This window comes from Parus major, chromosome Z, assembly GCF_001522545.3.
Source record: "Parus major isolate Abel chromosome Z, Parus_major1.1, whole genome shotgun sequence".
In the NCBI taxonomy this organism is placed as follows: domain Eukaryota; kingdom Metazoa; phylum Chordata; class Aves; order Passeriformes; family Paridae; genus Parus; species Parus major.
In genome coordinates, this window is record NC_031799.1 from 64,317,985 (window position 1) to 64,333,072 (window position 15,088).

At 35.3% G+C, this 15,088-nt stretch overlaps 1 protein-coding gene across 2 annotated transcripts in view; it reads right to left on the reverse strand.

Annotated features, from left to right (window-relative positions):
- The window catches only part of ST8SIA4 (ST8 alpha-N-acetyl-neuraminide alpha-2,8-sialyltransferase 4), a 49,137-nt gene that overhangs the window by 18,574 nt on the left and 15,475 nt on the right, over positions 1-15,088 (reverse strand). For both annotated transcript variants that reach the window (XM_015653615.1, XM_015653614.1), the window contains one exon: positions 6,069-6,362. In XM_015653615.1, coding sequence (XP_015509101.1) covers positions 6,069-6,362 — 294 coding nt within the window. The remainder of the gene's footprint in view (positions 1-6,068; positions 6,363-15,088) is intronic.

The following is a 15,088-nucleotide window of genomic DNA, read 5'->3' on the forward strand; positions in this document are numbered from 1 at the left end:
AGCCTCAAAAATGTTCTGAAACCAGGGACTGTACTTGTTTTCAGTGAGGCTCTATCTCAGATTCTTTTACAGGTCTCCTTTTCTTGCACAAGAAAATGAGTACTCATTTTCTTTGGGAAGTCCCCTGTATCCCAGAGGTAGACAATAAAGTACAAATACATGTGGAAATGAAAAAGCAAGAGCAATAACTTTTGCTAAGTCCATTTTCTTTGACTATTCACTAAAGATATGATACAAAAAAGCAAACTGTGACACTTGCTTCCACTATCTATAGAGTGGAAAACATCAATAAGCTGTTTTCGCAGTGCTTATGAGGTATAGGAATTACGATATTTCTATACAGAAATATTGCTTAAAAGAAGTTAGAAAGTAATTATTTTTCACATATTATAAAAGTAACTACTATTTTCCCAGTTTTTCCTATGGCCTATTAATTCACCTGTTAAGGACAGAAGGAGAGATCTCAGAAAAGGACTTCAGTACAGCAGTGTTACAGTATTGAATTCATGATGGGAATCCAAACAGCACTAACTTCCCATATATGCATTGATACATCCTCATGGCTAAAAATGAGGATAAGGATAAGCCTAGCACCTAAAAACAGGATTCACAGGAGCAACGTTTGCTGAAAGAGACATTCAAGAAAGAATAGAGAGGGACAGAGACTTTGGTCTAGAATGGGAAGGAAATGAGTACTGGTGAGAGACTTCAAATCTCATTCCATCACCTCAGTTACGGTGTGCTTCCTAACAGCAAGGGAGCAGAACCCAAATTTACCACCTGACAACTTGGTTATTTTCTTTGAAAACATGTTCTGTTCTTAAAACATCACACCAGGCATGTCAGCACTGACTCCCAAGGGTCTGAAATAGAGGTATGCTCACCCTTTTTCTCACTTTCTAATTATTTGATGTAAACTGAAACAGGCTTACAGGCTGCCCTTAAAAGCCTATACACAGCTTATGTACCAAATAAACAAATTCCTTCCCTCACCTGGGGGCCTGACACTGCCCAGATGCTCCCACATTCTTATGATTTGCAGAAACTCAGGCTTTATGTAACGGAAAAACAAATTTTAAAAAAATCTAAAATTAAAAAAAAAAATCACAGTAAGTACTAAAATAGTTTTTAAATAAATATAAATTTGCAAATACACTGTATGAATAAATTATGTGTCACTCCCTGATTAGGTCCTCGGAGTCACTAGCATTAGATAGAGTGACATTGCTCATGGTAGACAATCTAAGCAAGAGAACTTGAAAATAGAAAATTTCATTCCTATTTTTTTTATGACTAATTCTGCTGCTCTCCACTAGTTGAAACTTGAAGTTCAGTCTGGGAAGAGTAAGTTTTACAAGTGTTAGGTTCATAAACATTGCTGATAAGGGGTAAAACATTTGCCTTAGTAAGAGATGAAACTGTTCTCCCAAAACAAAAAACCTACAGAAGTTTATTGTCAAAAGGCAAATAAGTGTAAAAAAAAAGGACAAAAATATCCCAATTATCATGATAAACTTCTCTTGGCTTACCTGGCAGAATGGACCATGGAGTAAAAAATATTAAAAAGAAGTTTAGTGCACTGTCACTTCTGCTTTCATGTTCTCTGCTTCAACTGTGCTTGCCTCCAATGAAAACTCTCTCTTTATAAAGTGAGATATCTCTTGACAGACCTTGCTAAATCTTTCAGAAATGTGATAAAATACGACAACTTGTGCAAAGGAAATAAAAGCTCATCACGTGAAACTTTAAACTATATTAGGGCATATTCTTAAGAGATGTTGGGGTGCTGCAGCTCTGGAAAGAAGCTGCTAGTTTCAGCTAGACTGAAAAGTCAACCCTGGAGTGTCTCCACTTCAAGAACAAAAACACTTCCTGCTCCCTGCATGGGACAGGATATTGGGATTAGACAAACAATTTCACACAACAGATTAGGTCCTTAAAATCAAATTAACTGGCTTCCCATTTGTTTGTATAAGTTAAACAAAGCCAAATCCAAGGATAACCTATGCTAGGGCATATATGTGAACTATAATGTGAACCTCTTATTTTTAGCATCCACTTACATAAAAACCAGGAAAGTACTGCACTGAAAAGTAGCTAGTGTGAATTTTTTCCCAGTATTTTAAATATTTATACACATGATGCAAAAGACACAGTCATTTTATATTTAGAATTCTACTTTTAGCATAATGGCCATTTTTTTTTCTCAGGTGATTTATTCATCCACGTATTCTAAAACACCTTTTCTTAATAAATATATTTTAGCAGTAAGCTGAAAAGGGAAGTCTGTTAGCAGAAAGAAAATAAACACAAATGTTGGCAACATAGATTACCCACAGTACTTGTTTCTCAGGACAGAACTACTGGAGAACTACTTGATTTCTGCATGTTTCAGTTTCTTAAAGTAATTTTTCTGTAACTCCCAGAGTAAAGAACTCTGAAGATGTGTGGTAAAGTTGTGGGGTAAAGGTCACTACCATCCAAAGAACAGCTGTTTGCTTTCATTTATAAAGAAAAAAAAGACCCTCCACTGAGAAGTAACCATAAATAGACACAGCATGCTCCCTGCTTAGGCAAAACTCAAGAGATTTCAGTGGGAGTTCTGCTACATTTAATGCAGGATAATACTGCTTTTTCACAGGCAGGATCAAGAAGGAAATAAGCAGAGCATTGGCAAATCCCACAGGATGTCCCCACAATTGCTCCATATCCAAAAGATGGGAAGGAATCTAATGTGAAGCAATTTAAGTGACATTGCTGCTGAGTGACTAATAGTTCAAAATATACAGTTTCCTACTGGATTGCTCCAGTTGGAAGAGCAGCCAAGAAAACATTCTTACACATCAAGATGAGCGTGAGAACTTTGTTTCATGGATTTAGGAGAGGGAATACAAGAAAAAACCTTCTCAGAAAACCAGTGTATTTTAAATCTGTATTGCTTGTCAGGGCAAGGGGGTGGTGGTGCTCAGCCACTTCAACAGATATCTTCTAATATTCACCAGCAGAAGCACAAAAAACAAAGAGCTGTGCTAGGCCCTGGGAGTTAACTGACGCTCATTTAATGCACCAACTAGATGTTTAGTCTCAGGAACCCATTCTAATCCCACCACGGACCCTCAAGGTAGGATCCACAGCAGAACATCCTGCTGATCCTACTTCTGAGTTTGGTTGTCTGCCACCACTAGAAGTAAACAATATGATCTGGACTCTAATCCCAGCCGGCTCAGTTCCTGTTTTTGTCTACTGTTTCATCCACACTCAATTACAGCTCTGCTACTGAGACAAGTCCCTCTAAGACACTTTTTACACCTCAGAGAGTATAACTGCATTTGGAAAATAGTATTACAAATAATCCTAATGAAATAGTTCAGCATTAAATCTCAGCCTTCTTAATAAAGAGTTTCTGAAAATAGTCATTGAAGTAAATAAAAAAAAGTTACATGGTTTGTTCATTGTAATTACTTTATAATTAATCTTTTTGACAATGACATTAGAGAGCAAGTAAATGTTTTTAATCAGTTAAGATGTTAAAGATCTTAGTTCCATCTTGAACTCTGTCATGTATTGATTGCCTCATTTATTTTGTCAATATGTGCACAGTGACATTAGAAGTTTCATAAATTAGCTTTTAGAGACACTTTGGGAAAAACTCATGCAACCTCTCCCAAAACACTTTCAAAATCTCATATTCAAAACTTAATGATCAAGAAGTGAAAAAGCAAAATAGAGAAAAATTATCACAGGTAACTACTTGATCTAAATCTACCAAAGAAAAAAAATCTGACTACAATGGGGATTTATGATACTACTGACTTAAAAAGCAGTTGTCATGCTGGACTTTGCATGCATATAATCTGGTTTTAAAACCTAAAATTCTGAGATTACAGAAGAGCATCCATTACTCACAGCAGTTTTCTAAAGCATGAAACCAGCCAAACAGTACTTTCTTTTTCCAATACCACATTACCTTTTTTTTACCCCCAAAAGTGTGTAACAAGCAGAAAAAAAAGCTTTCAAGATTATCTCAGAATGCAGCAATTTGACCAATAGAAACTATCTTATCAACAGCAACTCTGGAATGCTATATACTGCTCATAAAGTTTCTTTCATTAAAAGAGAAGGAAGAACAGGAGTGAGAATTTCAGTGCAGGGCTGTGATTCTAGCCAAAATGACCTGTTACTCGATAATACTCTAACATAACTTGATACTGCATTAGAAATAAAGAATTTGGCCACATTAGATCAGAAGTCTAAGAAACTTTATGTTCTGCCCTTAGAAAGTGCCTAACATCACATACTCTAAAGACTAATGAAGAAAATTTTACAGTTTGATACATATAGAAGGGAATACAGACAACACTTTCCCAATCTTGAACCTGTACCCTTGATGTCCTCTACCTGCATTAAATATGTCAGGTTGGAATCACAAACCATTTTAACATAGTAATTATTAGATATTAAATGATTTGGCCCAAAATTCACCATACTTCCATATTTTAATAAAATTTTAGTTTCACTAAACCAAAGAACTCTTGGTATCTATTTAAATTTACTGTGGTGTTTAAACTCCAGATTCAACAACTGGATGAATCCACGTATCAGATGACATAAGCCACAAAGATGGCTAGGTATAATCTAAAATACAGCTCAATCCAAATTTTCAGCAATTCAGATGGCAGAGCTTTTGCTGCTTTGTTTAGAAAGACTACGTAGGTAGTAGTAATATTTTTAAGACAAAGCCCCCTAAATGACCTTCAAATTGGCCACAGCTTAAAAACTGCACATTCTGAATTGTCATTCACATTTGATATTTTTGCCCAGATTTAGCAGCTGGAAATTAAAATTTTTGCTTGCAAACTGGAAGCAATCTCAGGTTTATATACACATTCAAACCACTATACCCATGTACTACAGGCAGTTTGAATACTCCAAAATTCAACACAATCATGGCCCATAAATAGCGAAAGTCTAAATGTCTTATGAAACTGAGTAACTCAGTAAAAAAGTAAAGGTTTTCTGAAGGATTTCCTAATTTCCAAGGCAATAGATTATTTTTTTCCAGTGCCAGAAGTGCACCACAGAGGGAATGTAGCAGTTAAATCTATGAGACATGGCAGAATATGCTGAACAACTTATATCCAAGGTTTATTCTTGTATTGCATTGGGATAATGGTTCAAACACTCTTTCTAAACTTGTCTCTGCTGCTGTAACAGTAGGAACAGCAACATAATCAGTAACTGGTGTACAAGCCAATAGCAGCACTTGAAGGTATCTCCCTAAACCCCACAAATAGCACATTTCAAGGAACTCAAGCTGAATGTTATCATATTGTCATAACTGGATGTACAAACACATTGCAGCACCATCATCTTTGGAATAATTTTCAGGCATAGCTCAATATACTTGTAGTATACAGTTGTGACAAATACATTAGATCCTTCAGCTAACAGTTTTGTTTAATTTTGGGGTTAAAAAGAAAAGTATTTTCTCAAAACATGGATACATCTTTTTTCGAGTAAATGGTTTCATTAACATTTTCAGTGATTCTAGTCAATGTTTATGATTTGTTCAAGCATCTGGACAAATTCAAAAGGAGAAAGATTGCTCCAAATCCTAGATATTTTATGAAAGAGCTCAGTACTTTCATTACTGCTGCCAGGTTTCATTATTTACAGGGTTGGTTTCTTACCCCTGATGCTATTTAGAGATTGTATTTTTTATCTTCACAGTTGTTTCCCAAAGAAGACATACAGCACTTCCACTGTACACTGAATTCAGACTATTTTTAAGGTTAGCTTATCACTAAATGATGATACATTTTTGCACACATATGTGCAGTTAGAGAAGTTATTGTGCTAATGCATTTCAGCTGTTTGCAGCAGAGCTGGCTAAGTGAGTGGCCAGCGTTATCTACCAAACAAACATGTCATAAATGCAATCCATTATATCAATAAGGGGAATACCATTATGCTCCTTTCGACACACATCTTTTTTTTTCTGCCTGCTAGGAATTCTAGTTATGAGTTTCATTGTGCTGAGGACAGACCAGTCTCTTCCGTACACTTACCCTCTGACAGCATGAATAAGTCTCAGTGATGGATAGGCGGTTCGCACTTTCAATTTATTCTTAAGGATTAATGCATTAACCCACTCCACATGCTTCTCTCCACCTTTGACCATGAAAGCTGGGATCCAAAGGACACTGTCATTCAGCATGGATAGTCTACGCACAAATTTTTCTCTGTCACTCTCATTCCGAAAGCCTCCAAATGCTCTTTGTACAACTGATGGGTTCATGGTAATAAAATCAGATTTAGTTCCCACATCGGCAGCAAACTCCACCACAGGAGCTAGATTGCACCTGAAGAGGAAGAAATTAATGGAAAAATGAAAATAAATATGAAACATTAACTCAGAAAAATGTGCGCATGAAGGGAAAGCTAAAAATGAACATGCAAGCCCAATTCAATTTAATGTGAGAAAAAAAATAGCAGCAATAAGAGGTGTGATAACACATAGTATTTTTACTCTAGTTGGACAAGAATCAAACAATTTTTAAAAAAACATTAAGCATAAAGGATGCTGTGAGAGAAAAAAATTCCTCTTTGTAACGATTTGCAAACCGTATCATCATGCTCTACAATGCATCAACATGTAAAGCAGGGCTTGTGAATAATATGCTTTCTTAAACCTGCTACCTTTCATTATTTCATTTATCATCATGTTACCAACAGTTCTCACACAAAGAAAGCCATGCTAGCAAAAGAAAACATAATTTATACAGTTTAGTCCATGCATTTTTATTTTACTTTGCTTAAAACAAAGTATTTAAATATTATTTACAAATTAGCTTTACCACATCTTTAAATGAGTTTTTTGGTATCATCACTGCAGTTGATGTTTAAAATTTAGTATTTTTACTTGACTTAGAACTGCGACTTTTGGCAAAAAAGTATTGAACTTTCAATTTTTAATTCATACCTAATTTTCAAACCTTTCAAGCCTTTTTCCTAGGATTGAGAAGTTCTCATTATGCCATTGTTCAGCAGATTTTTACCCCGATTACATAAACACATACATATGTAATCACACATAGGCATTCAGTGCAGGCAACAAAATGTGACTCAGAAATTAGTTGTGATTTCAGTGACCAGTATGATATGACAAACAAATCATCTCCACAACATTCTCAATTAATTAGCCTGTAGCTGGTATGCCCCAAAATTGTATCCTGACACAACAATATTTTCATAACTTAACAGACTGCTCTGTTAAGTGAAGCAATAAGCAACTGAGAAGCAGTGTTGGAACAGGCTCCTCCAAAACATCTGCATGTTATCACACTCCTAATATAAACAGTATTCTATTAATTCTGCAAATTTTTATCCACTTGTTTCTTCTAATGCCAGATGTCCAATGACATAAAAATTAGTCAGCATTACTTAACATCAACTGATGACCTAGTCCTGTGTGACAAAACTAATTACCCAGAAAATAATTTTCATTATGTAATTATCAGGTTAAGAAGTGGTCCCATCTTCAGAAAGATGTTCTGAAGATTATAAAGCAAGTATATTCCTAGGAGATAAAGAAGTCCAAGTTTCTGATAACATATGGGCATATGTAGGCAAAGACATTTACATTCTTCATTATCTTTATACATCTATTTCACATACCATCTGCAAACCTGCATTTCAGCCTTCTAAGAGTAATATCTTCTAGAAAGCGGTAGTTAGAGCATCAGAAAAATTCATACTGATTTTAATACTGGCTTTGTAAGTAAGTGGAAACTTTAATGCATGAACTTAAAACCTGCCATTATTATAAGTTTTTCAAACTCTTAAAATCTCTAAGCTTACAGAGGGCATCTAGCTTACACCAATACTATGTACTATGTACAACCATGATACTAAAAGGCAAATATATATATAAAATATTCCCAGTAAAAACACAGGGCTCCCTCACATGAACTTTCAGTGCGGTAACAGATTTTCAACTGAAAAACACACTGCAACGCTGTCACTAAAAAGAGCTCTAGGATAAAAGGGAAAAATTAGATAATGTCTGAAATACCACGTAGCATTTGAACATGTGTAAAACAACTGAGCTACTAAGACAAGCAGACCAAAAAGTCTCAGTGACTGAAAACCTGTTCCAAAACAACCTGTTGCATGTATTAGTCACACTGGGATACATTAAGAAAATTAAATGGGGAAAAAACTGCTAAGGGCTGTAGTTGTATGCCATGAGGAAAAAAATGAAGAATGGAGTAGCCGCTTCTACACCACGCTTTCACCAAACTGGGTGATCACCCCTGGGTTTGCTATGCCATCGAACACCCAGAACATACACAGTCTCTTAGAGAGCAGAGCTTAACAAAGAAAACAATGCAATCAAAATCACTAAAGTATGCTCAAATGAGAAGTCAGTTATTCCACAGAGATTCAGTTCAATTTGTTTTATCACTAGTAAGTACACAGATCATGTATATGTATACAAAGGTCCAGTCCATGGTATTCATAGACCACATTTCAAGTCAATTTTAAATAAAAGCCATTAGAATTCCCTTGAGTAAAATGGTTATAATTTCTATTTTATCTGGCATTGAGAACCAAAAGAATATTCTACCTATAACAGAATACTGCAAGAAATGGCCATGAATCTGTACTTCTTAATCCTCTAGCAATTGGTGGACTTCAGGTTTACAAGTTGAAATAAATACTTTAAAACACTATAAAGCCATGGGAAAAAATGCTTTATACTGATGCTTTGGTTCATTAATATCTTCTCTTTGTAGAGCTAAGTGAAAAATACCAGTCACACAGTAATAACTGCATACATTTTGAGAAGACAAAAAATGAAAATCAGATTGTTGCTGGCAGACATATTAAACCGTTTTGAAACACAAGGTGTTACACCTAGGTTAGTGTCAGTAACCTACACTCCCTCCTGAGTAGCCTGCAAGGTTTCACATCCAGATTCATATCCAAATTCTTGTAAGAATCAAAACTGTAATCTTGAATTCAGTAACTCTCATCATTTTTAAGATGTAATTGGACATGAAAGAAAAATTAAGTTTTGAGCAAGTAGGAGAGGAAAAAAAGAGTTGAAGACTGAAGAGAACCTCACAGCTGGACTACACTCTATCTACATGCAAGAAGCACATTGCCCTAATACTTGTGTGTATATAGCACATCGTCTCCCCTGATTCTCCAAATAAAGGTGTGCAGCAGTGCTGTGGTAACTTTCACACATGCCTGAAAAAGAGAAATAAATAAATAAAAAATAATAAAAAAATAAAAATCATGCACAAACTTCCTATTTCCGCAACAAATTGAATTAATAATTATGTGTTTGGATTCTCACATGTTCTGCATACTTCTTTGGTTACTGAAAAAACTGAAGTTGCTTCAAATTAACTTCATAGGAATCTGAATTAATAATGGATCCCCTAATATACCGAATTCATCTCAGTCCTCATCCATGGCACAACAGAGGATGTCTCATAAGAGCTATAAGGTTAGATGCTCAGGTACAGCTTTGCAGATCCTATTCACATACAACAATTAATGAGGGCTTTTTAGTATGTGCCATGTAAAACATTGCCTTGATACATCCCTTAACTATACAAGTTCACAAAAATACTGAACTTATGCCTTCAGTATGGTTTTTGTAAAATCACCTGCTGATAAACATCATTAATTCCTGTTGCCCAGATTTGAACTTATACTTGTAACCAACAAATTCTTTCTTCCCAGCATCTGCCTTAACACCAGTGATTGAAATCCAAGTTATCATCAATCGACACAGCATAGTGGAGGGTCAGAAAAAGTCTAAGTGACATTTTAGAAAGAGCTGCAAAACGTATTATTTACATCTTTATTGGGTTTCCTGCTGCAAAATGACACATGGATTAGTTTTGCTGCTCTTTCCAGTACTATTCCTTTGACAACAAAATAAAGCAATGAATTTTTATATCACTGAACGTTTCTGCATATATAAAAAAATATTAAAAAAAACCTTGCAAAAACTACAGCAGTGAAATATTGAAAATTATATTTAAATGCATGAAAACTAAGAAACTGAACTTAGCAGTATCCTGAACACCCGTCCCTCTGCCTTTTTATGTGAAAATACCATCCCACATTACTATCTATAAAGAGTATATTCTATAGGGCAATTATGAAGTTCCACACAACTCTTATAATTCTGATACAGATTTTTTTTAAAAAAAAAATCTCCAACATTATGAGGACAGAAAGAGTTTAAAAAAATTTATTACCCTTGCAATAAATTCAGAAAAAAATATGATTTCCATTGTTTTGGAGGAGCACTTTGGAATTGTCAGAATAGAATGTAGAAAGCAGCAGCAGTTTGAACTTTCCAAAATGGAGAACAGCTAAAAAGGCAGTTATTTAGATTAAGACGGCTCTGAACTTTTTCACCTCTTAAAATGGGAAACAAAAGCATACTGTTCTGGTATTCCAACTGTTTAGAATACTACTAAATTAAAGGTTCTGTATTATCAACAATTGGAGTAAGTGACTTTAAAATAATAGTATCCTTTTTCCTCAGGATAACTTTAAGATTCAAGGATGATTCAGGCTAACCCTATCTGCCTTACATTTGGATATGTATATATGTGTGTATATATATTTATGTATGTACATATACACATGTATATATGTAAAAGTCATTTTTTACTGGTATTTACTGAGTGTTCCAGTTTCTGTCCTTAAATATCCTCCTAAATCACCTCCTTAAAGACTAACCTCTTTTAAAAAAAAAAAAAAAAACAAACAACAACCCTAAGATGTGGCTACATGAGTCAATCCTTCTCCAAGGCTCTCTTAAGGTGGAGACCACCCACATATGGCTGACTGGAACAACCCCACCTGTGCTCCCCTTTCTCAGACACTCAAATCCCTGAGCAAGAACATTGGAAGATGATGGCTTTCCTCTGCTTTCATTTAATGTTTCAGTATAGTGTGACAAGTTTAAGGAAAAAACAGAAGGCAAAAATAGAGCTGCCACATTTGAGATTTGAAAAGGGTGTAATGAGCTAGTCATGATGTACTCAGATATTATTTTTAGAGGAAGACTCATACTTTAAAATATGTGTGTTAAATTGGCAACTTTGCTTTCAACAAATTTGCTGGCTCCAAGGATTTAGCTCTACTCAGCATGGTGGCCACGGTCCAAGCAAGGTACACTAAAAAAATATTTGGACATAAAAGCTGATATGAATTACAAAAAACAAGTTCCAGAATATCGGTAAATTGATATACTAAATATCTTTGTTTAGATCTTTGCTAATTTTTTTTATAGCACCCGAAGGAACAACACACATTAATGAAGCTTCTACTCATTTGTTATGATTAATTTAAATTGCTCTCCTGAAAAAAGATACCACACTATCATGGTATGATTAGGTCCGTCCTTTTCTTCTGCCTGGACCTGTCTGCTGTCTTCTGCTCATACCACATGTGATGTTTGCTTCACAGTTGCTCACAAAAATCAATACACTAGGGAGAAAGTCAACAGGTTATCCTCACCTTCGTACAGGGCAAACCAAGATATCTGTGAAACAATGCATTCTTTCCTCTCAAAAGGGAACACCCCCCTCCTCCCCGCCAAAAAAAGGAAAGATTACAAGCTTTTTCATGTCAACTTTACTAACCAAACGGTTTAACGTGACCAAATTAAAAAACAAAAGTCCAGTAGTAGAAGTTCCAGTATTCTCAAAAAATAGAGCTGCATTTGCCCAGCAAAATTTTATGACTAGTGATGGCAAAAACATACATTTCATTCCTAACTGCTGGCAGAGTCACCAGGAAAAAACTCCAATGGGAAAAGAAGAGTGGTAACATATAAACTCAGCACTTCAATACAAAGAAAGAAGCAACTAGTATCTTCTTATGCCTGTTCCTTGTCAGAGCAGCCCTAACATACTGAAAAGCTTCACTTAACTCTCCATACTGTCCAGCTGAAATGAAATCGTGGACAGAAATGGTATCCTCACAAAAAAGCCAATATAAAATATATTTACTACAGTTTGTTTGAGTGGTTGGTTTTAACCAAATAACTCCAAAACTGAACTTGGCCTCTGCTTTTGAATAGGTCTCATCACAAATGTCAAATTAAATTCCTTTAAAAATTAATAAAAAAAACCTACTTATTCTGATTTTTATTATTGTTCAAATCCTGAATACAAAGCTGAACTACCTGGTACATATTGGCTTCCAGAAGTAATTCCAAGTTATTACTTGCCAATGCTTAGTACTGTTATTTTACACCTGTCCAAAATACAGCTGCATTTCTCAGAAAGTCCAGTGTAAGCACTGCATTTCAAAATATACCACTTAATAAGTTCATCTGATCTGTAAGATACAACCGCTACCTGGCTTGGTATTTTCTGCATGATAAAGTGCAGACAGTGTGGGAATAAGATATATCAAATCAGATATTCTGTAATGCTTCATACTCTCTCTGGCTATAGCATCAGAATGCAGCATACTTAAGCTCAGGACTAGAAGACAAGCAGGGGCACATAGATCAATAGCCCCTAATGGGATAAAAAGGCAAGGTACACAGAAATAGAAAATAGTTCAACATCATCACCGTTTGAGATCTTTCTAATAGCAAAGTCTCCCTGCTTCCCATTTTAATTAGATGGACCACATTTTCTACTCCAAAATACGCATGACTTCGCTAACCTCATGAAACTTCTGTGTGTTTGTCCATTATTATTATTAACACCTTCACATTACCTTTATAGGATATTATCATACCACAAACATTGTTGGATATCTGTTGTGTCCTCTTCACTGTCACAGACCTTCATTGTCAGTTTTATCATTAAATTAATGGTATTGCTGCTCCTCTAAGAAACAACTCTCAGAGAAACAATTTTCCTTCAGATTTCACCTCTCTCCCCCGCATAAATACAATCAAAATCATGGGAATATATTTAACCAGAATAGTAATAGTAAATGCTAGTCACAGCATATAGGCATAATGCACTTGGCATCAGAGGATTCTACAAAAATGTCCTTCATCCACATATACACTTGAATACATTCAGTAACTCCTTTCAAGAATACCATCATACTGCACCTAAGTGAGGATATTTCACTTCCAGAGAGGTCAGATAAAACTGATAACATTAGCAGACATATTACCATGTGTCATGGTACATCTTAATACCAGAATCCTAACAGCAATATAGGTAAGTGCCTATGAAGCACTCCAGAACTTCATAATTACACCATGTGATTACATATCAAGTGATGTACAACTTTTTCTAAACAGAAGATGAGGAATATAGGAAACTAATTCTGATGAATCATCTGGTTTTTCTTTAACTTCAGTTGCAAGCAAATTCCTTGCTATTTAAACAGATGCTATATAACTATACATGCATCTAGACTTAAATAAAAAAATATCATATACTTGAAATTATAGTATGCAAATTCTAAAACATTTTAACTTTCATTTGTAAATTAATATTAAAAAAATCACTGCATTGAAACTCCCTATAGGCAGCAGGGCCAAGCATGTTATTCCCAAAACATTAGAGATTATGAATCACTGTATCGTCAGATCCACTAGCTGTTACACAGATCACTTTAATTTTCATATATCATGAGAGCTGTTTCATGGAATCATAAAATGGCTTAGGTTGAAAGGGGGCCTTAAAGATTATCTAGTTCTAAATCCCCCACCGTGGTCAGGGACACCTTTCACTAAACCAGGTTGCTCAGTGCCCCATCCAACCTGGTCATGAACACTTCCAGGGATGGGACATGCACAGCTTCTCTGGGCAACTTGTTCCAGAGTTCCTCGCCATCTTCACAGAACACCCACATCTCACCAGCCTAAAGAACTGATTAGCAACAGTAAATTCTTACTGTTCCTATTAATCTTCATCAAGTCTTTAGAGTATTATCTTTCCTCCATGTAGCTGAGTTAGTTAAGATCTCCTATCCGATATCATCACCTGGTTTCATGGCTAGTTGAAACAAGTGGAAGAGCATGGGGATGACTGCGAAGAAATTCAGCACATGATTTAAAATAAATATGTACCTTGCCTTCTCTACAAAAATTTTAATCTAAAAAATCTAGCATCTTAACTTTTCTGTAGTCCTGTGTCCTGTAATGACGTTGCGGTACCCCCTATTGCCTGCTTTGTGCCCAAAAATGGGTCCTGTAGCTTTAAGCTAAGCCCAGAGAGAGAGGAAGAGGAAAGAGATGCGATACAATTTTTTCACCACCTGTATTTAAAAATTCAGAGATAAGACTCTCAGTTTCTCCCAACTCTCAGCTTTTTCTCTCCAGAAAAAAGAAACTGAGTAGCCTCTTTGCTTTTTGAGCTAGCTTTTTGTTTGCTAACTGAAGCAGAAGTTTTTCCTGGAACTGTACTCTTCTCCAATCCAGAACAATGAAATTTCTCCCAGGGCCCCCCCACGCTGTATTGTGGCCCAGAGGCCAGCTCCAGACTTGAAAAATGACTGAACCACACCTACAGAAAAAACTCTCAATCTCTTCAAAGCAGAAAAAAGTAGTATCATTTAACGTTATTTGTTTTCTTCATACATGAAAACAACTTGCTTGTTAAATAATTTTTTCACTTGCTCCAAGAAAAATCCTTTTTAACCTGTAAGAACCCATAAAAAAATAAGTTGCTAAAATCTGCTCTTCATTAAAACAAATGCCCTTTCAGAAGGTTTCCTTGTAAATTTGTCCAAAAACCAAGACAACCTGTTAAAAAGATCACATTTAATCTCAGAGAGAGTACAAAAGCATGCCATAGGCTAAATGCATTTTAAAACTGTGGTAATTACTATTGGATTTACTCTGCAGTAATAAGGATGTTAATTTGAATAAATAGTGGTACAAGTAAAACTAATATAGAAAATGAAAGAGAAGTGTGTTACTGCTTCAGCTGCAACTTGTTAAAATAACTTTCAAATTAAATACAAAACTCATGCATATTCTTCTTTTACTTTTGCACAGAAAAACTGTTACTTTTCTTTCCCATTTCATTTTATTCATTCCTTTTACTACTTATTGTCACCATCATTGTTA